The sequence below is a fragment of the Haematobia irritans genome, chromosome 1 (genome assembly GCF_050003625.1).
Source record: "Haematobia irritans isolate KBUSLIRL chromosome 1, ASM5000362v1, whole genome shotgun sequence".
Taxonomy (NCBI): Eukaryota; Metazoa; Arthropoda; class Insecta; order Diptera; family Muscidae; genus Haematobia; species Haematobia irritans.
In genome coordinates, this window is record NC_134397.1 from 229,367,832 (window position 1) to 229,393,621 (window position 25,790).

A 25,790-nucleotide genomic window follows, 5' to 3' on the forward strand; every position below is an offset into this window, starting at 1 on the left:
TTGGAGTGTTTGAAGGTCGAAATCGCGGCAAGAGGGCCCCATATGAAGAAGAAAAAAGTGTTGTTTCACCAAGACAAAGCACCGTGCCACAAGTCATTGAGAACGATGGCAAAAATTCATGAATTGGGCTTCGAATTGCTTCCCCATCCACCGTATTCTCCAGATCTGGCCCCAGCGACTTTTTCCTGTTCTCAGACCTCAAAAGGATGCTCGCAGGGAAAAAATTTGGCTGCAATGAAAAGGTCATCGCTGAAACTGAGGCCTATTTTGAGGCAAAACCGAAGAGTACTACCAAAATGGTATCAAAAAATTGGAAGGTCGTTATAATCGTTGTATCGCTCTTGAAGGGAACTATGTTGAATAATAAAAACGAATTTTGACAAAAAAATGTGTTTTTCTTTGTTAGACCGGGGACTTATCAGCCAACCTGTTAATGAAACAAATTTTTGAAATAAAGATTATAAATGAAAATGAAATTGTTTTAAAGAAATTTGCCCTTAATATTTTGTAAATTGCGCATCCTTAAATTTAGGTTGCATAATCTTTAATGTCACGTAAATATTTTTTTCAGTGTGCCTGGTTATGATTCTCGTGACAGTCGTCGCATTGTCATCTTAACCCATTTCTGTAGATCTTCAGTCTTTTTCTTGTTAGGTAACCCCATAATGTTTATATCATTCTATGTGCCCTGTGGCAATTCATCAATCTCAGCCGTATTGCCTCTACATAGAAAAAAAAGTGCTATATATTTTTTTTGTTTGAAAGTCGAATTTTTGCGAAATTTTAAAATGGACCTAAGTGACTCCTGGCAATCCCAAATTTTGCAAAAAAAGAAATGGTAAACTCGAAATACAAAGTGTAAATTTAAATTTCTTTAAAACCACCCAGCAAAAAAATTTGGAGGTTCTTCCAAAGGCACAATTTTAAAAGCACTTCCAGAAGATGCACTCCCAATAATGTTCTTTATTTTAACTATCCAAGAAGTCCTTTTAATTCAATTTGTTATATCTTGGTTTTTTCATACTTGTAATAGGTAATTTTAACTTTTTTGTTTAAATTAGGTTAAAAACAGAGTAAGAATTCATAAAATGGTACAAATCATTTAAATTTTGTCGAAAAAAATGCTGAATCCAATCTGAAAAAATTGTGAATTTTTGAATATATTTGAGGTCAAACATTTCCGACAAGCGTTAGAATCCATTAAAAATTATAAAAATTATTTATTTGACAAAAAATCATAGAATTTTTTAATTTACATCCAAAACATTGAATTCGGATCACACCTAAAGAAGTGATGCAAATTCAGTGCAACGTCTGTTGAAATGGAGCGCTTCCGTCCTATGACAAGCCCATGTTAAATTCATCGCTTCTGCGTCGATTTTGCACCACTTCCGCATCCAAAAAGAACACTTTCATTACTTTGTTGGCGACGCTTTTTTTGCTGGGCACATTTGAAAAAGTAGAAAAGTTGACTTTTGTGACTCCTCTCTATAGATATTTATTGGTTATTAATTTTATATGTGTCACTCGTACAATAATAACTTGTTACATTATATTGGTCATTATTGTGTATTGCAAGAATATTTAGTGTCAATAACGGATTTGTGGTGGTGTCGATATTTCTTTTAGTTGTCATGACTGCAATTGGTGGAAGTTAATGCAGTTCTTCCCGGTTATAAAGGTAGTTGTGCTGGTGGTAGATTTTAATGCTGAGGTCATCTTTGGGTTGGCATCTTAGTGTGATGCCCTCTTTCTTTTCACAGCTTACATAGAGCTAACAAAATTTCCCAAATATGTGGATTTTCTTGTGTTTCGTTTTTTTTTCGTTTCATAAGAACCTAGTTCAGCAGCTTGGCATTTTGTTCGATTCACGCTATCCTCTTGGCTAATTTATTTCCGTTTAGTCTTTTGTGGCATAATCTAACATAAAATGTATGTGCATGCAATGGAAAAGAAGGTGGTTTTTGAAATTTCTTTGACTTTGGCTAATATACTGAAGTGAACAGGTTTGGGAGGATGGATAGTTTAAAAAATATATTTATTTTTGGCATAATTTAATTTTAGGTTAGGTGGCAGCCCGATGTATCAGGCTCACTTAGACTATTCAGTCCATTGTGATACCACATTGGTGTACTTCTCTCTTATGACTGAGTGCTGCCCGATTCCATGATAAGCTCACCTACTTTTTATAGCCGAGTCCGAACGGCGTTCCACGTTGTAGTGAAACCGCTTAGAGAAGCTTTGAAGCACTCAGAAATGTCACCAGCATTACTGAGGTGGGATAATCCACCGCTGAAAACTTTTTGGTGTTAGGTCGAAGCAGGAATCGAACCCATGACCTTATGTATGCAACGTGGGCATGCTAACCATTGCACCACGGTGCCCACGGTTTTAATTGTAATTTTAGTTCTAATTTTATTCTTAATTTTAATTTAAATTGTATTTATTTAAATTTAAATTTTGAATTTAATTTTAAAAATAATATTAAATTTTTAAAATGCATTTATCATTTGTGATGCGCATTCGAGACTACGAAGTGCACATAGCGTATCGTAGTACATGTAATGGACAAAAGGGATTTCCTTTGGCGATGTTTATTAAAATTAACCATTCAATGCGCACTGTATATTTTAAGATACAACCAGAAAAAAATTCTTACGTCTTAAATTTTTGACTGAATTCTATGAAATCAATTTTTTGCATTTAAAAAATCATAAAAATTGTACAAATCATATACTTCTGAGTAATCTTCAGTCGAAATTGAAAATCAAATTTTGACAAAAAATTCAAAAAACCGACAAATTTGAATTTAAATAATATTTACACGATTTGAATGTAATGTTGGTAAAAAAAAAAACGGTGTAGTATATAAATATCATGTTGTCTACTTAAATGAAATTGTTCATTTGTAAATAAAAAACGTATTTTTATGTGCACTGAAAAAAAGCATGCCCGGTTCCTTAGATTTTGTCTTTACTTTAAAAATTTTGGTATTGATTCTGAGCCAAAGAAGCGGAGAATTGAAGTAAGGATACTTTTAAGACACAATTCTCTTTTAAATATGGGGTTTGTGTACATGCTTCTAGGAAGCAAATTTTAATTTTTCGCTTTTTCAGCTTTTTTTTTCTTCATATGCTATCAAAGCCCTTTAAAAACGTGTTAACGACAACTTTATTTTCCAAATTAAGACTCGACTTCTAGTAAAAATTATGTTATGTTTAAAGTAAAAAAAACCTTTTTAAAATAAAGTGTTGAAAAACATGTCCTATATTTGAACGATTTTTTGCTTTGTAGTCAAGATGCAAAAAGACAACAAATTTAAAGACAATTTCATTAAATTTAAAGAATTTTTCTGAATTATTAAAGTCAAGTTGACCTTAGCCCAAACATTTTTTCTTTCATGTTATTATACCCATTTTTAAGTGAAATCACTTACAATACGATTTCATTGAAAAGTTTTGGACAAGGAAAAAAACTTTATACTAGAGAAATGCGTTTTCTATGCTAAGCAAAATTTGCATTCGTATTTTAATGACATGAAATCTTTGACCTCACGACAATATTTTTTTCAGTGTGCACTGTATTTTTTAAGATGCAACCACTATTATTTTCAAAAAACCACATAAAAAGCTTTTTTTTGGTATGAAGATGTTCTTTTTTACCATTTTGCATATTATATATTTTTTCGGAGGAATCGGTGATTTTGTGCATTTAAGGGTTAAAAAACCAAATTTCGAACATATCGAAATTCCATATTAAAAAAAAAAAAAACAAGTATATAGTATATACAGCAGTAAGTTCGGCCGGGCCGAATCTTAAATGCCCACCACCATGAACCAAATATTAGGATTTCCTTTGAAATTTCAGGAGGGCTTGAGGACTTGAGGACACTTCCCGAAGATACATTTAAAGATTTCACCTATGAGGACTATATCAGATTCTGGATTTATAAGAACCATTTTTGTTTGAGTTTTAGAGGAATCATTAACATCTCTTGTAAGTGTGCAAGAAAATTATAAAATAACGTCTTGATTTGAAATTTTAAATCTGTAGATTTTCACCCGAAAAATAAAATCTGGAAATTTTACATTGAGTTTCAAGCAATTTTCATGATCAGTGCGCCTTCTATACTCACAAGAAGTGAAATTGGTCTATATGGAGGCATTACCAAATGGACCGATAAAAACTTAATCCGATACACGTTTTTGTGAGCCTTAAATACGAGAATATTTACAATTTCAGGCAAATCGGATAAAAACTACGGTTTCTATAAGCCCAAGAAGTAAAATCGGGAGGTCGGTTTATATGGGGGCTATACCAAACCATGGACCGACACTCACCATTTTTGGCACACCTCTTCAAGGTCCCAAAATACCTCTAGATTTTCAATTTCGCGCAAATTGGATGAAAACTACGGTTTCTATAAGCGAAAGACCCCAAATCGGGAGGTCGGTTTATATGGGGGCTATACCAAAACATGGACCGACACTCACCATTTTTGGCACACCTCTTCAAGGTCCCAAAATATCTCTAGATTTTCAATTTCGCGCAAATTGGATGAAAACTACGGTTTCTATAAGCGAAAGACCCCAAATCGGGAGGTCGGTTTATATGGGGGCTATACCAAAACATGGCCCGATATAGCCCATCTTCGAACTTGACCTGCGCGCAGACAAAAGACGATTCTGTGCCAAATTTCAGGACGATAGCTCCATTATTGAATGCTGTAGCGTGATTACAACAGACAGCCAGACAGACAGACAGACGGACAGACGGACATGCTTATATCCTCTTAGAATTTCTCCCTGATCAAGAATATATATACTTTATATAGTCGGAAATCGATATTTCGATGCGTTACAAACGGAATGACAAACTTATTATACCCCGTCACCATTCTATGGTGGTGGGTATAAAAAATGATAGCTCCACTAAAAATTCCTCGTATTTAAAGTATCAAACTGAGCATTGTCCTCGTATAGATAGGCGGTTGCTTTCTAACTTTATTTCAATTTTACACTAAATTAATTTAATTTTCTTAGAAAGTATTATCCTTTAATAATTGAAAACTTCATCTTAGAATATTAAGCAGTTAGATGTTTATCAATATTTTTTTTTTTTCGATTCTGAGTTTTTGTTTTTCCCACACTACTTTTTGGTTTTTAATTTATTACAGTCAAAACTAAAGAAACCAAAGAAAATCGTCCATTCCTGTATATAGCTCACTGACCGCCATTATTATTTATTCAAGATCTTTGGAGAAATACAATGCCAGGCAATAGCAAAAAATTCTTCCTTTATATGAATTATAAATGACAACATATGCAACAGCCAACATGTGACACATATTTTCATGCAGGCAATTTTACTAGCCACATTACAAAACCAAAACACACAAAAACTTTCGAAAAAAAACGAACACTGGGGCAAAAGTAAGGAACCCCTGAGAAAACTGGGTTAAATTTAATGTTGTTCTCTGCGTTGTATCATCTTATCTCATGGCCAAAATCCCAACAACGACATCATACATTAGCTGAGAATGGGGCAAGATACAAAGAAAACCAGTACACTCATAAACACACTGAGAATGACATACCATGCACTCAACAAAATAAATGTGCTTGCATCCAAAGAAATTTTTTTAAGGATTTTGGTATTAATTACAAGCCAAAGATGCTGCTTCTTTAAAATAAAGAAATTTGTTAGGCAGCTATCTACCTGTAAATATATGTTCCAAAAAATAGAATAGCAGTTAGTCATTTTCTATAGAAAATTTTATTTTTATAGAATATTTTGTAAAAATTTTACACAAATTTTTTCAAAATTGTATATCCATACAAAATTTTGTCAACATTTTATGTCTATTTTCTTTTTGTCTGTAAAAAGTTTTGTCAAAATTTTATTTCTATAGAAAATTTTGTTAAAATTTTACTTCTATAGAAAATTTTGTTAAAATTTCATTTTTAAAAAAATTTTGTCAAAATTTTATTTCTATAGAATATGTTGTCAAAATTTTATTTCTATAGAAAATTTTGTCAACTTTTTATTTCTATAGAAAATTTTGTCAAAATTTCATTTCTATAGAAAAATTTTTCAAAATTTTATTTTTATAGAAAAATTTGTCAAAATTTTATTTTTATAGAAAAATTTGTCAAAGTTTTATTTCTATACAAAATTTTGTCAAAATTTTATATTTATAGAAAATTTTGTCAAAATTTTATTTCTATAGAATATTTTGTCAAAATTTTATTTCTATAGAACATTTTGTCAAAATTTTATTTAAATAGAACATTTTGTCAAACTTTTATTTCTATAGAAAATTTTGTCAAAATTTCATTTCTATAGAAATTTTGTAAAAATTTTATATATAAAATTTTTTGTAAAAATTTTATATTTATAGAAAATTTTGTCAAAAATTTATTTCTATAGAAAATTTTGTCAAAAGTTTATTTCTATTGAAAATTTTGTCAAAATTTTATTTTGATAGAAAATTTTGTCAAAATTCTATTTCGATACAAAATTTTGTCAAAATTTTATTTCGATAGAAAATTTTGTAAAAATTTAATTTCGATAGAAAATTTTGTAAAAACTTTATTTCGATAGAAAATTTTATTTCTATAGAAATTTTTGTCAAAATTTTATTTCTATAGAAAATGTTGTCAAGATTTTATTTCTATATAGAAAATATTGTCAAAAATTTTAGAACATTTTGTGAAAATTTTACTTCTATATAAAATTTTATCAAAATTTTATTTCTATAGAAACTTTTGGTAAAATGTTATTTCTTTAGAAAAATTTGTCAAAATTTTATATTTATAGAAAATTTTGTCAAAATTTTGATTTCTATAGAAAATTTTGTCAAAATTTTATTTCGATAGAAAATTTTGTCAAAATTTTATTTCTATAAAAAATTTTGTCAAAATTTTATTTCTATAAAAAATTTTGTCAAAATTTTATTTCTATAAAAAATTTTGTAAAAGTTTTTATTTCGATAGAAAATTTTGAAAATTTATTTCTATAGAAAAATTTTGTCAAAGTTACATTTCTATACAAAATTTTGTAAAAAATTTATATATATAGAAAAAATTATTTCTATTGAAAATTTTGTCAGTATATTATTTCTATAGAAAAATTTGTCAAAATTTCATTTCTATAGAAAATTTTGTCAAAATTCCATTTCTATAGAAAATTTTGTAAAAGTTTTATATTTATAGAAAATTTTTCAAGATTTTATATTTATAGAAAATTTTGTAAAAATTTTATTTCTGTTGAAAATTTTGTCAAAATTTTTTTTCTATAGAAAAATTTGTCAATATTTATATATAGAAAATTTTGTAAAAATTTTATATTTATAGATAATTTTTTAAGCTTTTATATTTTATAGAAAATTTTGTAAAAATTTTATTTCTATAGAAAATTTTGTAAAAATTTTATTTCTATAGAAAATTTTGTAAAAATTTTATTTCTATAGAAAATTTTGTCGAAATTTTGTTTCTATTGAATATTTTGTCAAAATTTTATTTCGTTTTTGTTGTTTTTGATCTCATCTTAAAACCATGCATTGACTAAACTACAAGTGTAGCTTAACCAACAGGGGAAAAGTATGCTTGTCAAATTTATTTGGGCAAAGCCCTATAGACTGCAAGATGGTACAGCTGTTTCGGAATTACCACATACTTGCAGCAAAACTATCAACCAATTATCAGAAAAAAATCGATAGAAAATTTTATTTCTATAGAAACTTTTACAAATATTTTATTTCTTTAGAAAATTTAGTCAAAATTTTATTTCTATAGAAAATGTTGTCAAAATTTTATTTCTATATAGAAAATTTTGTCAAAAATTTTAGAAAATTTTATAAACATTTTATTTCTATAGAATCTTTTGGTAAAATTTTATTTCTTTAGAAAATTTTGTCAAAATTTTATTTTTATAGAAAGTTTTGTCACTATTTTTAAATGCGCCACAAAGTGATTCTGCAGTACCACCAGGGTTGGCCTGTCGCAAACTGTGACTTTTGCGACATACGTTTACGACGGTATAATACGTATGTCGCAAAAGTCGTAAACCTAGTATAGAAAACCTAATTTGGAATTAATTAAAAAATAATAAATTGTGAATATTTTTTAATTTAATTTAGTTAAGCTCACCGATAAAAGGTATGCAAAAACTGTTTTATATTGTATTTATTCAAAACTCTACTAGATTTACATCTCTCATTCTCAACTTGAAACTATTCTTGGTTTTCGTGGTCCAAGCTTTAGCTGCATCAAGGAATGACAATTTTGAAAATTTTTAATTAGTATGGAAATTGGCTCTAATAAGCCAAAAAGTGATTTTATAAAATTTTCTCTAAACAGAAATTCAATTATATAAGACGTAAGTAGTTTTCCTTCCTTCCAGTTTCTGCAGTAATTTGTGAAAGGTTAACTATGAGCGAGTACCGACCGTCACGTTTACTGCCCCATCGAGTAGTTTATAGTAATTTTGGTTTCGAGTTTCCAATTGAAATAACTATATTCTCATGTTTTTTAAACTCGTTAATAATTTTATGAACATTCCTGAGAATTGAAACTTCTTCGCATATATCATCATCTTGGATATCATTCGCTGCCTATCTGAAGGGTCTGAAGTATTTGGAGTTTGCGACGTTTGCTACTTTTTCTACATTTACGACTTGTATGTGACGTTTACAACTTTGCGACAGTCGCAAACCTTAAAATGTTTGATACAGACCATCTCTGAGTACCACATCACTCAGCCAAATGTTGCCATTCCCGTAAAAACGTATTTTAAATCTTACCCCTTCCGTCCTGTATCCCAGACATTGCTCCTTCTAAATAACACTTGTTCCGTTCGATTGCGTAGGATTGTGAGAAAACCAAAATTTTTGTCCATTCGTGGATTAAGTCAAAAGACGAGTCGTTTTTACGTCACTATATCCGCAAGTGGCAGCTACTTTTTCCGATCTTTGTGGCAACATGTTATTTATCAGTTTACAAAATATTTTATTTTCAGAATAAATTTTCAAACATTTGAAAAAATATAGCATTTTGAATTTGTACACTCCCAAAAAGTCAATATTTTTTTCAATGTACCATTATAGACTTCCACCAGTGGTTGAATGCAACCAACTTCTAGTTGCCACAACATAAAGGACATAAAATATGCCGCACATCATCATCATGTGAGTAAGAAAATATGAATGCCACAACATTCTCTGATATCGACTACTGCTGCAGTTGCCATTGCTGAAATTTTTGCTCACTGACTCCCAGGAACAAGATAATGGAGATGAGACATGCATTAGGAAGAGGTTGGCATTCAAACGCTGGTATTTGGGCTTTAGCGGGGGCATAAATGCTGAACCCGCCTCACTCATATATGCATTAATTTCATGTGCAATGTAACGCGCTGACTTTATTATCAGTTTTACTGGAGAAAAAAAAGTGCATTCAAGCAACAACAAGCTCTTAGGGGCATAATATAGTTCACCAACATTAGGGGGCCAAGTGAGATAGACCGACCGACCGACCGAACGACAGACAGACAGCCTGTCTTAGAGACTCTTTCCTAGCAACATTATTAAATTGAAAATTTATTAAACAATGTTGTTGTGCTGCTGGTGGCGGTATTGTGGGTAATATTACACGTTCTTCCTTCCAAGTTGAGTCACTTTTTTACTGGTGAAAAGGCATTTGTATGTGACCAAGTTTAAGTATTAAAAAATATGCATTTATGCATAAATAATCAATAAAATAAAATAAAGAAAAAAATAAAAAAAAAAAATAAAAATGCTAATAGTGTGCCACACAAAAAGCCTATAGAAGGCATTCGAATAGATAAACATTCAAAATGAATTGAACACAAACTAAATTGAACAAACCAAAAATGGCTGAATACAATGCATCTTCAAAGAGATCAAAGAAGAATGCAAAAAAAACTTCTTTTTAAGAGCCGCGGTGTTAAGTATAAATTTTTAATATACACTGAAAACAAAAATCAACTTGCTCTTTTCCAAAGATTTTGTCTTTACTCTAATGACTTTGGTAAAGATTGCGCCATTCTCTTCGAAATGTTAGTTTATCCTTTTTTTAAATGTGATGAATATTTAAAATAAAAATAAAAACAAGTATATACGGCCGTAAGTTCGGCCAGGTCGAATCTTATGTACCCTCCACCATGGATTGCGTAGAAACTTCTACAAAAGACTGTTATCCACAAATTTCAACTCACATGGTTGTTAAATATCATATACTACCACCACCGTGGTGCAATGGTTAGCATGCCCGCCTTGCATACACAAGGTCGTAGGTTCGATTCCTGCTTCGACCGAACACCAAAAAGTTTTTCAGCGGTGGATTATTCCACCTCAGTAATGCTGGTGACATTTCTGAGGGTTTCAAAACTTCTCTAAGTGGTGTCACTGCAACGTGGGACGCCGTTCGGATTCGGCTATAAAAAGGAGGTCCCTTGTCATTGAGCTTAACTTGGAATCGGGCAGCACTCAGTGATAAGAGAAAAGTTCACCAATGTGGTATCACAATGGACTGAATAGTCAAAGTGAGCCTGATACATCGGGCTGCCACCTAACCTAACCTACCACCACGTACCAAATTTCAACCAGATCGGATGAATTTTGCTTCTCCAAAAGGCACCGGAGGTCAAATCTGGGGATGGGTTTATATGGGAGCTATATATAATTATGGACTGATAGGAACCAATTCCTGCATGGTTGTTGGATACCCTATACTAACATTACGTACCAAATTTCAACCGAATGTGAAGAATTTTGCTCTTCCAAGGTGCTACGGAGGTCAAATCTGGGGATCGGTTTATATGGGGCCTATATATAATTATGGACCGATATGGACCAATTTTTGCATGGTTATTAGACACCCTATACTAACACCATGTACCAAATTTCAGCCGGATCGGATGAAAATTGTTTCTCTTAAAGGCTCTGCAAGCCAAATCGGGGGATCGGTTTATATGGAGGCTATATATAATTATGGACAGATATGGACCAATTTTTGCATGGTTGTCAGAGACCATATACTAACACTATGTACCAAATTTCGGCCGGATCGGATGAAATTTTCTTCTCTTAGAGGCCTCGCAAGCCAAATCGGGGGATCGGTTTATATGGGGGCTATATATAATTATGGACCAATGTGAAACAATTTTTGCATGGTTGTTAGAGACCATATACTAACACTATGTACCAAATTTCAGCCGGATCGGATGAAATTTGCTTCTCTTAGAGGCCTCGCAAGCCAAATTTGGGGGTCCGTTTATGTGGGGGCTATACGTAAAAGTGGACCGATATGGCCCATTTGCAATACCATCCGACCTACATCAATAACAACTACTTGTGGCAAGTTTCAAGTCGATAGCTTGCTTCGTTCGGACGTTAGCGTGATTTCAACAGACGGACGTGCGGACGGACATGCTCAGATCGACTCAGAATTTCACCACGACCCAGAATATATATACTTTATGGGGTCTTAGAGCAATATTTCGATGTGTTACAAACGGAATGACAAAGTTAATATACCCCCCATCCTATGGTGGAGGGTATAATAAAGTAAGCAAAGCAACTGCCTTAATATTATGATGTATTATTCCTAAAATATAATTTCTTATTGTACTACAGCATTGATGATAACAAAATTCCAAATTCATTCTGAATCGCATGACCTTGCAATTTTTGATATACATTCTTTAAAAATGCAAAACAAAATTTTGGCGGTATGATAAAACCTGTTTTGTAGTTATTCTTATAAAAAAAGTCCCATATCAAGAACCCATATTTTTATGGCTCATTTAAATAATACTTCCCTTGGAGATGTTTACAGGCTAATCATGAAACGTAAACTATTGATATGAGTTTTTAAATAGAAACGCAATAAAAACACTCAGCAAAAGGGACACTCTAGGGCACTAAAGCCAATTTAACTCTAGTTAAAAAAACGCTTCTGTAAAAGATGCCCCATACACATTTTGCTTCAATCATATACATGTTTTCAGGATTGGTGCAAACAAAAAAATTTTTTTATTCTTAAAACATATTATATATTTTGCAATTTTGAGCTCCAATAACATATTTTGCTAACAAATATTTACTTATTTCTGTCATGTCGGCGTTCTTATTGAATGATGTTGCATATTTGGTTTCAAGTTTTTTCTTTGTAATTAAGAAAATATTTTTTGCTTTGAAGTATCTGTTATAATTCATCATGTTGCGATATTCAGAAATCAAGGCTAGATTAGTCGTTGTGTACATATCTTTGTCTATTTTCTATTACAAACTTAATGCAGTGCAATTATAAAAAATATCATTTTTTTTTTCAATACACCCTATTATCCATATAAACCAAATTAGTTTTTCCCATTCTTATTAAGAGCAAAATTTATTCAATTGAAGCCATAACATTGACTGTTCAACAGTTTTGCTTGCAATCATTCATCCATTAAATTTTCAATAAATTGTTTTTTTTTTTTTATTTATAAAATTGTTTATATTATCGAGTAGTGACTTCGTTAAGAAAATAATGCAAGAGTTCATGTCGTAATAATTAATCATTTGATCTATCTAGCCAACCATCCATCCATCCATTCATCCATCTATCAACCATAAACTATACATCATGTATTACACTTCAAATACTTGATAGTTTATTTGCAATAGCAGCGAAGGCCTCGAAATTGTGAATCAGCTACTGTACATAGACGATTTGTAATACAACACTTGGACACGCTTCTGATTTTTTAGACTTTGTTCGATATCTGTTTCTGTTGTGTGTAAATAAATTTCGCTTTTTTCCATAGTGTAGAACTAACAGTGAAAGGAAATACGACCATAATTTTGTATGTGGAAAAATACTAAATTTTTGTATGAATTTGGATTTTATATTATTTCAGTGACGAAATGCTTAGTATTCATTACGTACATGTCGGAAAATAGAACTTCTATGAATTAGTAAGATACTTACACAAAAACAAATATTGCGATAATATGAAAGATTATCCAAACTACGTTACGTTAAAAATTGTCCTAAATATTGCATATATTTATGCAGTATTAAGGAAAATTTTTTCCTATGAAATATCTGTTATTTTTGGGACATTTTACCTTGGTTGATAATATCACAAAAACTGATAAATGAGATATGTATTCAAATTTTAAATGTATGGAGTCTAGATTTGAGAAATATCTTTATTTTAAATAAGCTGCCTATTTGGCTCGGAATCAATACCAAAATCCTTAAGGGAAGGTCAACGTCTTTGAATTTAACCCTTAAATCCACACTGTATTTTTTAAAATACAACCAAAAAAATTCTTACGTCTTTGACCAAATTCTAGGGAGCCACCGTGGTGCAATGGTTAGCATGCCCGCCTTGCATAGATAAGGTCGTGGGTTCGATTCCTGCTTCGACCGAGCACCAGCGGTGGATTATCCCACCTCAGTAATGCTGGTGACATTTCTGAGGGTTTCAAAGCTTCTCTTGTCATTGAGCTAAACATGGAATCGGGCAGCACTCAGTGATAAGAGAGAAGTTATCCAATGTGGTATCACAATGGACTGAATAGTCTAAGTGAGCCTGATATATCGGGCTGCCACCTAACCTAACCTAACCTTGACCAAATTCTACGAAATCAAGTTGTGTGCATCTAAAACATCAAAACGCAGTTTTAAAAAATATGATTATCCGGAAAATCCGTAAAATTTTTCCGAAAATTCAAAAACCTACAAATTGGAGAGTAATTAATATTTACATGGCCCATAAAAATTTGCGCTAATTCGGTTGTTTTGTAAGCAGTTGGTACTGCCCCTCTCCCTTACAATTCTGCTGAGATAGTGCTCCATTTTTTGCTGGGAGTAAACTTTTTTGAGTTTATGGAGGTAAATAGAGAATGAAGTACAACAATCATTTATGATGCATGTCCTGTTCCAAAGATTTTGGAAGTTTATTTGAGTTAATTTTTTATAACTCGCATTTTTCATATTTTTAATGGGAAATTTAAAATTGGTTAAAAACAGACCAAGAATTAATGAAATGACACAAATTATGTAAATTTTGCCGAAAAAATGCGAAATCCATTCTAGAAAATTTGCGAGTTTTTGGAAATTCTTGAATGGCTGTTGAAATTGTGGACATCTGTCCTATGACACGCCCATGTTAAATTCATCGCTTCTGCGCCAATTTTGCACCACTTCCGGATCAAAAAAGAACATTTTCACTATTTTTTTGCGAAACTTTTTTTTTGGAATGTTTAGAAAAATTTTTCTCGACTTTAATAATTCTTTGTATACATTTGTTAAATGAAGCGTAAATATTTACTAAATTCGTGTCTCCCACAAACTAGTTCAGAATTTCTTAAAATGTCCAAATTTTACCAATAATGCGGTCATAGTGAAGTACGTATGGTACTAAGGATATTTTTGCAAGTTTGAATTGCAATTTTTGCTTCAAACTTCAAACAAACAAATTTTCATTAACAGGTGAAAAAAAAAATTTTTTTGTCCTATCAATTTTCTTGAATTTCTCGAAAAAATATCTACTTATTTTTGTGAAATCTGCGTAACATTTGCTTTTGTAATACAGTTTAGTTGTAATTTTAAAAATTAACCTAACTTTTCTAAAATTAACCAAAAATTTCCTTCCTAGGAAACAACTTTTAATTTATAAATTTTTCAACTTTTTTTCATTTCCTTTAAAAATTTGTTAAAGACATTAAGTTTCATTATGCTATGTTATGTTATGCTATGTTTCAAGTACAAAATGTCTTTAAAATAAAATATTGAAAAACATCTCCTATTTTTGAACGCTTTGTAATTAAGATATAAAAAGTCAACAAAACCGATTTCATTAATTTGAAAGAGTTTTTCAGAACTATTAAATCCTTGTTGACTTAGTCCAACAAAATTGTCTTTCATGTGAAGGTACTCAGTTTTAAGTCGAATCATTTAATTATAAGGAAAAAACGAATTCATTGAAAAGTTTATTATCTTTTTGATAAGGAAAAAAATTTAGGTCAGAAATGTCAAATCTTTGGCCTCACGACAATATTTTTGTCAGTGTACGGGTCGATATATTCCATCTCATAAAACGCATTATGTAAATTTGATTAGAACTTAACGTCACTATCGTTTATGAATAATGTTCACATAATGCAACATTTTTAGTGTAGGGTAGCGACCTGTCATCCTTGACCAACACTATGAACTGTGTTTATGCATCTGGGGGGTTACTCTGTATTGCGATGCGTAAGAAAAATTGTCGCGAATCGAGTAATTGGTACTCAGTAATTCGTTTTCGTATCTACCTTGCGCATCTAGTTTTCGCAAATCTGGCATCACCGCACTCTATAATGCGAAAGCGTATGTCAAACTCGTTCGTTGATCGCAAAAATCGTGCGCAAACAAAATAGCAATCGCAAAGTAACAAACATGTAAGTAAGCACAATTAAATTTTTATATTTGTATCTAAATTGTTTATTGTTTTAGGGAAAAACCAAAAAAGTTACAGACACAGCAACGTCAGTTCCAAACTTTGGTAGACTTTATGGTCTCTTCCGCAGTTACCTCAAATTGTATGTGCTTGGGACAAAGTATTCGTTCAATCACCTCGCAAACTTCTTTTAAGCAGCGCGACAAAGATTGCTCTGATAGTCCTAAAAGATGGTCTTGGCCGATTTGGTGTAGATAACCACCTTGTCCAAGCAATTTCAAAGCAGCGGCCACTTTTATTGGAGTTGGAATGGCTGTGGATTTATTTGGAACGACGAGGTCGTCTTTAATAGCGTTTAATACATACATAGACGCATCTTTATTAAGACGAAAATTTTGTATAAATCTATAAAAATGAAATATTCGAAAACGTTTGTCACATAATTTGAGTTTCCATTTTCTTACCCGTGGTCACTTAGGGAGAGTATATTTGACCGATCTCGCAAAATTCTTCTTGTAATTCGTTCATGTTAATTTTCTTCAAACCATAACGCTATCGAATCCATAATTATTACTTTTTTGTTATAAACGATTAGCAAGTTTTAAAAGAACACGCACCGAACGGAAGATTGTTTAAAATGTTTTTATTTACAATTTTTTGACATTTCTTTTTATCATTTTCGTTATTGTTTACATTGTGCAGCCAGCGTTGTCATATTTTCGCTTTATTTTGCTAAAGCGTTACCATATTTTCAGTTTACTTTGCGAAAGCGTTTGCGCAAGTGATACAGAGTACCGAATTGTACTCTTAACGCATTTAACTATCGCATCGCATTTGCTTTCGTATCGCAATACAGAGTAACCCCCCTGGTTTTTTGTTTTGGCAAATTTTATTCTCTTTCTCTCTACCTGCCTCTCAGTATATAAATGAGAACAAGAAACGTAACTAAAACAGATGTATATAAAATCAAATAATACCACACATATTTCAATAGTAGTAATTAAATATAATAAGTGAGAATAAACTGAAACTGAAACAGATCAGAGCAGACTGTATTAAATTCAGCTTTAACACTACTTAAATTGTAATGTTAGTAGATTTTAATTCGATTGCTGCAAAATTTTTTAAACCCACACGTTTAACAAATACGACCACTTTTTATCTCATACAATTGGCCAGAAATTCAATGAAATTCAGAATTTCGGTTCAGTTTATTAAGCTAATCAGATTAATGTTGTTTTGTAAATAAATGGTCAGTTTTGGTTTGCAAAGGGAGAATTAAAATGTAAGCTTAACAAAATTTTTGAAAATTAAGTCATCGATTATACACTCACAAAAAAAAAAAAACATTTATTTCACTAAATCCGATTTATTTCTATTTTAGTTCATGCAATTATTACGTTTTACGAAACTTTAATATTTTTTGCGTACGTTAGTTAAATTAAATAAAACAGAAGAAAAACATATACACAATGAAGCATAAAGATTAACTAAAAATTTGTGTCTCCCACAAAATATTTCAGAATTTCTAAAGTTTCTTGATCTTGTCAAAAATCATTTAATGATTTTTGTGAATTCGGCGTGACATTTCCTAAACTTAATCTAATTTTTCTAAAATTAACTAAAATTTTCTTTCCTAGTGCGTTCACAGTTTTTCAGTGCACTATATTAGAGAATAAAGGGAAAACGAACGGTTCTAAGTAACACATTAGGTATCGCAAGTAACATTTAAATTAATCAAAAAATATTTTCTATCAAAAATATAATTGCAAATTTTGCTCCGAAATATGTAGCTTATATTATACACTCAAAAAAAAGTGAACCATTTATTTCACTAAAAACCAATTTAGCTTTATTTTAGTTTATGGAATTATTATCTTTGGAGAAAATTTCCTTCAATGAAATATTTTTTTTTGGTACGTTACAAAGGGATCATAAACATTTACTAAATTCATATTTCTCACAAAATAGTTCATTATTTCTTTAAATTTGTAAATTTTACCACAAATGCACCCATATTGAACTTCGTATGGCACAAAAGACATTCATGCAATTTTGAACTCCAATTTATTCCTTCAAACTACAAAATTTTCTTTAACAAGTTAAAAAAAAAAAACAAGTATATACGGCCGTAAGTTCGGCCAGGCCGAATCTTATGTACCCTCCACCATGGATTGCGTAGAAACTTCTACGAAAGACTGTCATCCACAAATTTCAACTCACTCGGATTAAATTTATTCCTCCAAGAGGCTCCAAAACCAAATCTCAGGATCGGTTTATATGGGGGCTATAAATGATTATGGACTGATATGGACCACTTTTGGCATGGTTGTTAAATATCATATACTACCACCACGTACCAAATTTCAACCAGATCGGATGAAATTTGCTTCTCTTAGAGCAATCGCAAGCCAAATTTGGGGGACCGTTTATATGGGGGCTATACGTACAAGTGGACCGATATGGACCAATTCTTGCACGGTTGTTAGAGACCATATATTAACACCACGTACCAAATTTCAACAGGATCGGATGAATTTTGCTCCTCTAAGAGGCTCCGGAGGTCAAATCTGGTGATCGGTTTATATGGAGGCTATATATAATTATGGACCGATACGGACCAATTTTTGCATGGTCATTAGAGAGGGAGCCACCGTGGTGCAATGGTTAGCATGCCCGCCTTGCATACACAAGGTCGTGGGTTCGATTCCTGCTTCGACCGAACACCAAAAAAGTTTTCCAGTGGTTATTGGATTGGTGGATTATCCCACCTTAGTGGATTATCCCACCTTAGTAATGCTGGTGACATTTCTGAGGGTTTCAAAGCTTCTCTAAGTGGTTTCACTGCAAGGTGGAACGCTGTTCGGACTCGGCTATAAAAAGGAGGTCCCTTGTCATTGAGCTTAACATAGAATCGGGCAGCACTCAGAGATAAGATAAGTGAGCCTGATACATCGGGCTGCCATCTAACCTAACCTAACCTAACCTATGGTCATTAGAGACCATATACTAACAACAAGTACCAAGTTTCAACTGAATCAGATGAATTTTGGTCTTCCAAGAGGCTCCGGAGGTCAAATCGGGGGATCGGTTTATATGGGGGCTATATATAATTATTTGCCGATGTGGACCAATTTGTGCATGGTTGTTAGAGACCATATACCAACACCATGTACCAAATTTCAGCCGGATCGGATGAAATTTGCTTGTCTTAGAGGCCTCGCAAGCCAAATTTGGGGGTCCGTTTATATGGGGCTATACGTAAAAGTGGACCGATATGGCCCATTTGCAATACCATCCGACCTACATCAATAACAACTACTTGTGCCAAGTTTCAAGTCGATAGCTTGTTTTGTTCGGAAGTTAGCGTGATTTCAACAGACGGACGGACAGACGGACGTGCTCAGATCGACTCAGAATTTCACCACGACCCAGAATATGTATACTTTATGGGGTCTTAGATCAATATTTCGATGTGTTACAAACGGAATGACAAAGTTAATAGGGGGCATATTAACTTTGTCATTCCGTTTGTAACACATTGAAATATTGATCTAAGACCCTATGGTGGAGGGTATAAAAAAATAATTATGTCCAATACATTTTCTTGAATTTGTCAGAAAATATTTACTTATTTTTGTGATATAGACGTGATGTCAGCGTTTGTAATACTGTTTTGTTAAAATTTTCTAAAAATAATCTAAATTTTCTAAAATTAACTAACATTTTTCTTCCTGGTGGGTTCACTGTTTTTCCAGTGTGCCTTTACATTCATTAAATTTTTACATACATCCAGCGAAAAGTAAATTGTAAACGATGGCTGTTTATCTAAAATTTCTTTTGCGAGAAAAGTATTAGTCTTTTGTCGTTTAGTTATCTAAAACCATTATTTCGATATGTCCCAAACGCTATATATAATTTCTAATACCATCCTTCCCATAACAAGTGGTATAAAAATGTAATGCAAAACAAACAAAAAACTACTGAACATAGTGTAAAAAGAGAATCTCTCACTATAATAGGGGCAATCAAAATGATCTGTTTATGTTTAGGCCTCTTATGTCAAAAAAATACCTCTCTCAAAGCCCCCATTTCCCCTTGAGAGCTATAGTGCATAACCATGTGCTTGTTACACATGATATAGCTACATTCTGCTGGCTACTCAATTTAGCTTGTTGTTATTGGCATAAACCTATAATAAAAAAATATTCAATTGTTGAGAGACGATCTTCTCTCGCCACCATATACAAATCGTTTAGTTTGGTTGACGAAATGAATATTCAACAAAAATATAAACATCAACACAAACACACACACACTCACTGATATACAAACTCATGTTTACGGCTGTTTGGGTAATGAAGCTAAGCCTCTCAACCCCCTTGGCCTAAACAATTTAACAAAATTCAATGCAAGAGACAGATATCAAATGAAATAACACCAACAAGTCAGTTGTTCGCGAACTATTACAGCGTTCGGTTGATGAGAATTTCGTATTGTGCTGCTAGATTTTTGTTGTTGTTATTTGCTTTAGTTTTAACAGAAAACGTATAGAGGAGAGAACCAATGTCGCGCTATTTCTTTTTTGTTATTTAATTTATTCTATTCTCAGCAGTTGTTTGCAATTAAATTAACATTTTTCATAGTTCATGAATGAACTACTAAAACATTAGAGGGAACGGCGAAAGTACCTCTATCTGAGTACGCGTTTCTGTTATCATTTACTGGGTTTGTGTGTTTGCCCCTTGGCGGTGCGAGAAAACCAAAAAAGAAAAAGCAAACGCTTCAGAAGGTAACGCCATGATAAGCTGGAACACCTTTTGCAAAACCATAAAATAAAGTGACAACAACACTGGCAAGTGGATTGTATGGGCCCTGCTTTGGCTAATCTCTGGACAGACAGGGTATTTCCCTCTGACGTTTATCATACGATTTTTCTTTGTCTAATCTAGCAGAGTTGGTCTATTCTAAAAGAAAAAGAGGCAAATGGGTGATTGAATTAAAAAATCTTGCATATTATTCGTGGATTAATCGTAGCGGTGTGGTGAGAGACGTATCACCGAGGAGAATACTAATAGCCGGAATAGAATAATTAATAACACCGAGAAAACCAACTCGATCTAATCTCGAATCTAACTAATCCAGACCCTAGATTAAAATGAAGGCTGTAAAAAATAAATCGCGTTTGCTTCTGGGCTTACGTAAGGCACCAGCGGATTTGAATACCGCCAAATACATTTATTACTATGGACCCACATATGCAGATAGTTCCATCTATGATCTCAACGATTTCCAAACTATATTAAATGATCCCCAATTTGATAAATCCCGCAATACAGTGCTATATTTACATGGCTATCTGGAACATCCCGATGTTGAGAGTATTCATGTGATTGTGGATGCCTATCTGAAGCGAACGGATACCAATCTTATTGTCCTCGACTGGGGTGAACTGGCCGATGGAAATTATGCCTTTGATGCTGTGGTCAATGCCAAACAATTGGGACCGGTTATAGCAAAACATTTGCTCATACAATTCGAAAATGGTTTGGACATCAATAAATTCCATATTGTGGGTCATTCTTTGGGTGGCCAAATGGCTGGCATTATTGGCCGTGAGGTGTATGCCCGTAGTAATAACACAAAGAAAATCAAACGCATTACCGGTTTAGATCCAGCCTTTCCGCTTTTCTATATGGGCGGTTTGGCCCGCCATCTGAATAAGCATGATGCTGATTTTGTGGATGTCATGCATACAGATGCCTGGATATATGGGGCCCCTAGTAGTGCTGCTACTGCAGATTTTTGGCCTAATGCCGGTAAGACACTGCAGCCAGGATGTCCTAAACGTAACTATCGAATGTTAACGGATAATGATCTCTCCAGTCATCGTCGTTCCTGGTGGTTTTGGGCTGAAAGTGTTGCCGATCAATACCCGGATAAGTTCAATTCAGTGAAAGCTAAAAATTGGTCCGATTTTAAAGAGGGTAAACTTATCAATGACGATCGTTTACATGTGGTTATGGGTCACAATTGTCCCACAAATATTTCCGGTGATTATTTCCTACAAACAAATGGCTCGAAGCCTTATGCCCGTGGAGTAGCTGGCACCAAATACATTGAGCCCAAAGAATTACCTGGTTACAAATATGTGGAAGAAGAGGAAAATTTAACTCAATATACTCATATAGAATTTCATTAAATCTGAGCCAATGAAAACGTTCGTTAATCGGGGAAAGCATCTTTAGGGAAATAATGAAAAATTTTCTTTAACATAATGAAGTGTTTTCTTTACAAAATTTAAAGATCATTAAAGTGGAAAGTTTCATTTAGAAAGGGAGTAAATTATCTTTACTACAATAATGATTCCTAATTAAAATTCTTAAATGTAGGTCAATGAAAATGTATGTACAGAATAATGTAAAAATTCATTAAAAAAATTAATGAAAATGCATTCTTAAAATTTTAATGAAAAAAACAAAAAACGAAAAAAAAAATCATTATAAATATAAAATTGTTTGTAAATACCAAGTAATTTCTATATAAGGAAAAGTTTCATTAACATAATGACATTTTCCATTAGAGGAAATAAAAAAAAATGAATTTTATTTACATGATTCATCATTCCATTCTTAAAGTTACAATTTTAAATATAATGGCAATTTTGAACAAGTTTCATAAAAAAATAAAATCTCTTTCTACATGAAAATGCATTGGGGTAAAAATTGCAAAGACGTTCATTAATAAAAGTGATACACACAAAGAAAATTTCATTAAAATTCAGCCAACGAAAAATGTTTATTGATATAACGATCATTAATACAATGAAAATATTCGTTAATAGTACGAACCGTTACGTTGATTTGCAGAAAATTCGTTATAATAACGAAAAATTTCGTTGTATTAAAGGATTTTGTTTCATTGGCTGACACATTTCGTTAATATAATGAAACTTTTTCTATTATGTTAGTGTAGTTATGATAATTAAAGACTTCATTAAAAACTCTTATATAAATTAAAATATATATTTTATTTTTAGTTTTTTTTTTCGAAATGTAGTAAAATAAAAAAATGTCATTACCATTGTGAAGAAGTTCATTATTAAAAATTAAAATTTTTAGTTTTTTTTCGAAATGTAATACAATAAAAAAAATAGCATTACCATTATTAAAAATTACAATGAAAATAATGATGGTCTTTATTAAAACCATAAAAATTTTAATTATATAAATAATAATGTACATTTTATATATAAAAAAAAATTAATGGACATTTAAAAATGTAATGAAGTTTTGTTAAACACAATGCAAATGCTTCAGAATCAAAAATTTTTAATTACATAATTTTTTTTTTGTAAATTGTTTTTTTCAGTAAAATGTAAAAACACTTATCATTGATAAAATTTTCTTTTTTAAAAGTTAAAATTAAAAAAATAATTTTATAAATTTTGTTAATTATAAAAATAAAAATATTCATTTTATAATAAAACGATACATAATGGACGTTTAAAAATGTAATGAAGTTAACCCAAATGCTTCAGAATGAAAAGGTTGTTTAAAATATATATTTTTTTGTTATAAAACTATTTTTTAATGCAAAATGGAATGATGTATTACGGGGGAATTTATTTTTATTTTAAATTTTTTACATTTATGAAATTTCGTTGGCTTAATTTTAATGCTAAACTAATTTGTGTTTATCACAGTACTCTAGATTGTATATAAATGGTTTTAATTTTGTTAAATTTGAATTTTTAAGCGAATTTGTTAATAGATTTTAGTCAACTATTTAATAATATATTTTAATTTAAAATAAATAAAAAAATACATTGTATATAATTTGTTGTTGATTTTGAATTTGTTTTTTTTTTTTTTAACCCATTATGCAATAGATTTTGATATTATTTGTTGTTTATTATTATTTTTTGTTAACTTAAAATTTAAAATATCTTTTAAAACCAATGAAAGCTTTATCTATATAAGTTTTAGTTTTAAAATTATGGGTTTGAACCCATATCAGGTTTTGTATATTTTTTTATAATAAAGCAATCATGAATTTTAATAATAATATTTACGGTGTATTTTATTATGTTTAGAAATTGAAATTATTACAGTTGCCTATTCTGAACTTTGATTAGAATTATTTAAAAAAAATTTCAATTGATAGACAAGGCCTTTAAAATCAACCACAAGGCAAAAATAATTATAGGAAAATTATCAGCAGAAATTATCTGTAAATAAAACCATTTTTTTCTAAAATGTTGTTTATTTTAACACGAGACCAAAAGAGCTGTTTCTGTTGTGGGTTCATAGAGACATGGTAAAATTAAATCCAATATGAAAGTTGGAATTCTGTATTTTGTTTTTTATTTTAGTCAAACATTTTTTAGTTACATAAATGTTGAAAATATAACCGAGGAAAGTTCAAAGAATAGACTTTTTAAAAATGTTATAACAGGGGGCTAACCACGACATTCGATATCGAGAACTTTTGATCGAAATCTAAATTTTTCGGATCACGGGAGTCGATATCGAGTTTTTTTGATCGACAATTTTTTCGATTGGTAAATTGCAATCGTAAAACATTTTTCACTTGTTTTTTTTTACTTTGTTTTCGCCATATAGGAATAGTAAATATATTAGTTTTAGTTCGAATTGTTGCTAGTTTGTTGTAAATTTACATATGAACATATTTTAGACCAATGCAACTCCAATAAAAGTTAAACAAAAATTGGTCATAGTCGAGTTCGGCAGCGAGCATTCTAGCTTGGCAAAGAACCATATATAAAGTGCACATGCTAGATCGATATCCAAGAGATTATGATCAACCAAATACCGTACCATTCCGTGACATAACATAACGCTTCTGGACCACCTTGTAAGAATAGTGAATTATGAAGGCTTCCACTCGCAAAAAGTTTTAAGACGGCAGACAATTGTAAAGTGATAAAATTGACGTTGACATGCCACCAAAAATTATTTTCCATTTGAACGCCTCCTTCGTCAGCCGAAATCGTCCATTGAGCCTGCAAAAGGTGACTTTCTAACAGTGCACACCATATCAAACCCATGTACTTACACCAATAACAATGTGCACTTTTATTGCTTATTTGTCGCCGAATTATTTTATATTCATCTCATCCTCCAATTAGGAAGGAATTCGGAGGAATGTAAAAAGAGATATGGGTCCATAAGATATAATGCAATACAATTTACTTTTTACTTTGAAACCTCCAAAAATATTTTTTTTTTCTACATTCTATTTTGTGACTCTAACTTAATTTTGTCATTTCATTTTGTTCTGCTTCGTTTTTTGCTGTTGGCAACGCTTGAGAAATTGCATCAAATTTCGATCGAATCCCGTGATCCAAAATTTTAATCGTATCGACAATTTTTTCGATTCGATTATGAATTCGATATCGAATGCCGTGATTAGCCCCCAGGTTGGCTGATAAGTCCCCGGCCTGACACAGAGATGGCGTCGCTAGTATTAAATGCATATTATTTTATATAGTACCAACCTTCAAATGATTCGTGTCAAAATTTGACGTCTGTACACGCAAAGAAAAAAAAAAAAAACGTTTGGAAAACGTGTACCGAAAACGTTTATTTCTTGTTGGAGTTTTTTGAATTGCTTCGAAAATTTTAAACTTTTATCACCAAAAAAATTCGTTTGTTACAAAATCTTTATTTTTTCAATAAAAAAAGTTATTTTTGAAACAACAACACAGTCCATTTCGTTTATATCAAACACTGTTCTTTTCTGACTTTAGGTCTTTAATAAGACACATTTTACACTTCAAAATTTAATATAGTACAATGTAATGTTGAACATTTTTTTCGGAATCTTCCGAACATATCTGAAATATATGTAAACAAAAAAACAAAAAAAAAAATAAAACTTTGGTCGAAGCAGGGATTGAACCCACGACCCTTGGCATGCAAGTCGGACGTAGCAACCACGGTGCCAAACTAAATGTTTGTTTCTGTTAAATAAACTTTGTTTATTCGGTTCGTGGGCGCCGCAAGCTATGCTATATAAATATAACTTATATGGATATTTATCTAATGATGACCATAACAGGTACATAGCTCAGTGGTTAGTGTGTTGGCTTACAAAGTGCATGGTCCGCGGTTCGATTCTCCGTCCAGGCGAAAGGTAAAAAAATTTTGAAAATTTATAAAATCGTATAATTTCTTCTACATTGTTTGTATTACAAGAAAAGGTGTTAAGAACTAAAAAACCTCGTCGATGTGAGAAAGATGTGAGGGAAAATGCAATTAGCAAGAAAACAATGTTTTTTTTTTGAGTTTGTCTTTATGAAATTGTTTTTA

The 25,790-nt window shown here is 31.5% G+C and overlaps 3 protein-coding genes and 2 long non-coding RNA genes across 9 annotated transcripts in view; 3 read left to right on the forward strand and 2 right to left on the reverse strand.

Moving 5' to 3' along the window:
* Atg16 (Autophagy-related 16) overlaps positions 1–25,790 on the forward strand; it is a 553,304-nt gene that overhangs the window by 314,832 nt on the left and 212,682 nt on the right. The gene's annotated exons all lie outside the window — the stretch shown is intronic.
* Positions 1–25,790, reverse strand: part of LOC142221448 (uncharacterized) — a 424,700-nt gene that overhangs the window by 276,493 nt on the left and 122,417 nt on the right. The window lies entirely within an intron of this gene.
* LOC142219522 (uncharacterized) lies at positions 15,249–15,899 on the forward strand. The gene is made up of 2 exons (XR_012717616.1): positions 15,249–15,457; positions 15,513–15,899. It is a non-coding gene; the product is annotated as an uncharacterized LOC142219522 (long non-coding RNA).
* On the reverse strand, positions 15,477–16,327 carry LOC142219523 (uncharacterized). The gene is made up of 2 exons (XR_012717617.1): positions 15,921–16,327; positions 15,477–15,861 (listed from the first exon to the last, which is right to left on the reverse strand). It is a non-coding gene; the product is annotated as an uncharacterized LOC142219523 (long non-coding RNA).
* Positions 19,922–21,734, forward strand: LOC142221369 (inactive pancreatic lipase-related protein 1). Its single transcript, XM_075291114.1, has 2 exons — positions 19,922–20,311; positions 20,412–21,734. Exon 2 carries the CDS (start codon positions 20,615–20,617, stop codon positions 21,656–21,658), a length of 1,044 nt encoding a protein of 347 aa, XP_075147229.1. The 5' UTR covers positions 19,922–20,311; positions 20,412–20,614; the 3' UTR covers positions 21,659–21,734.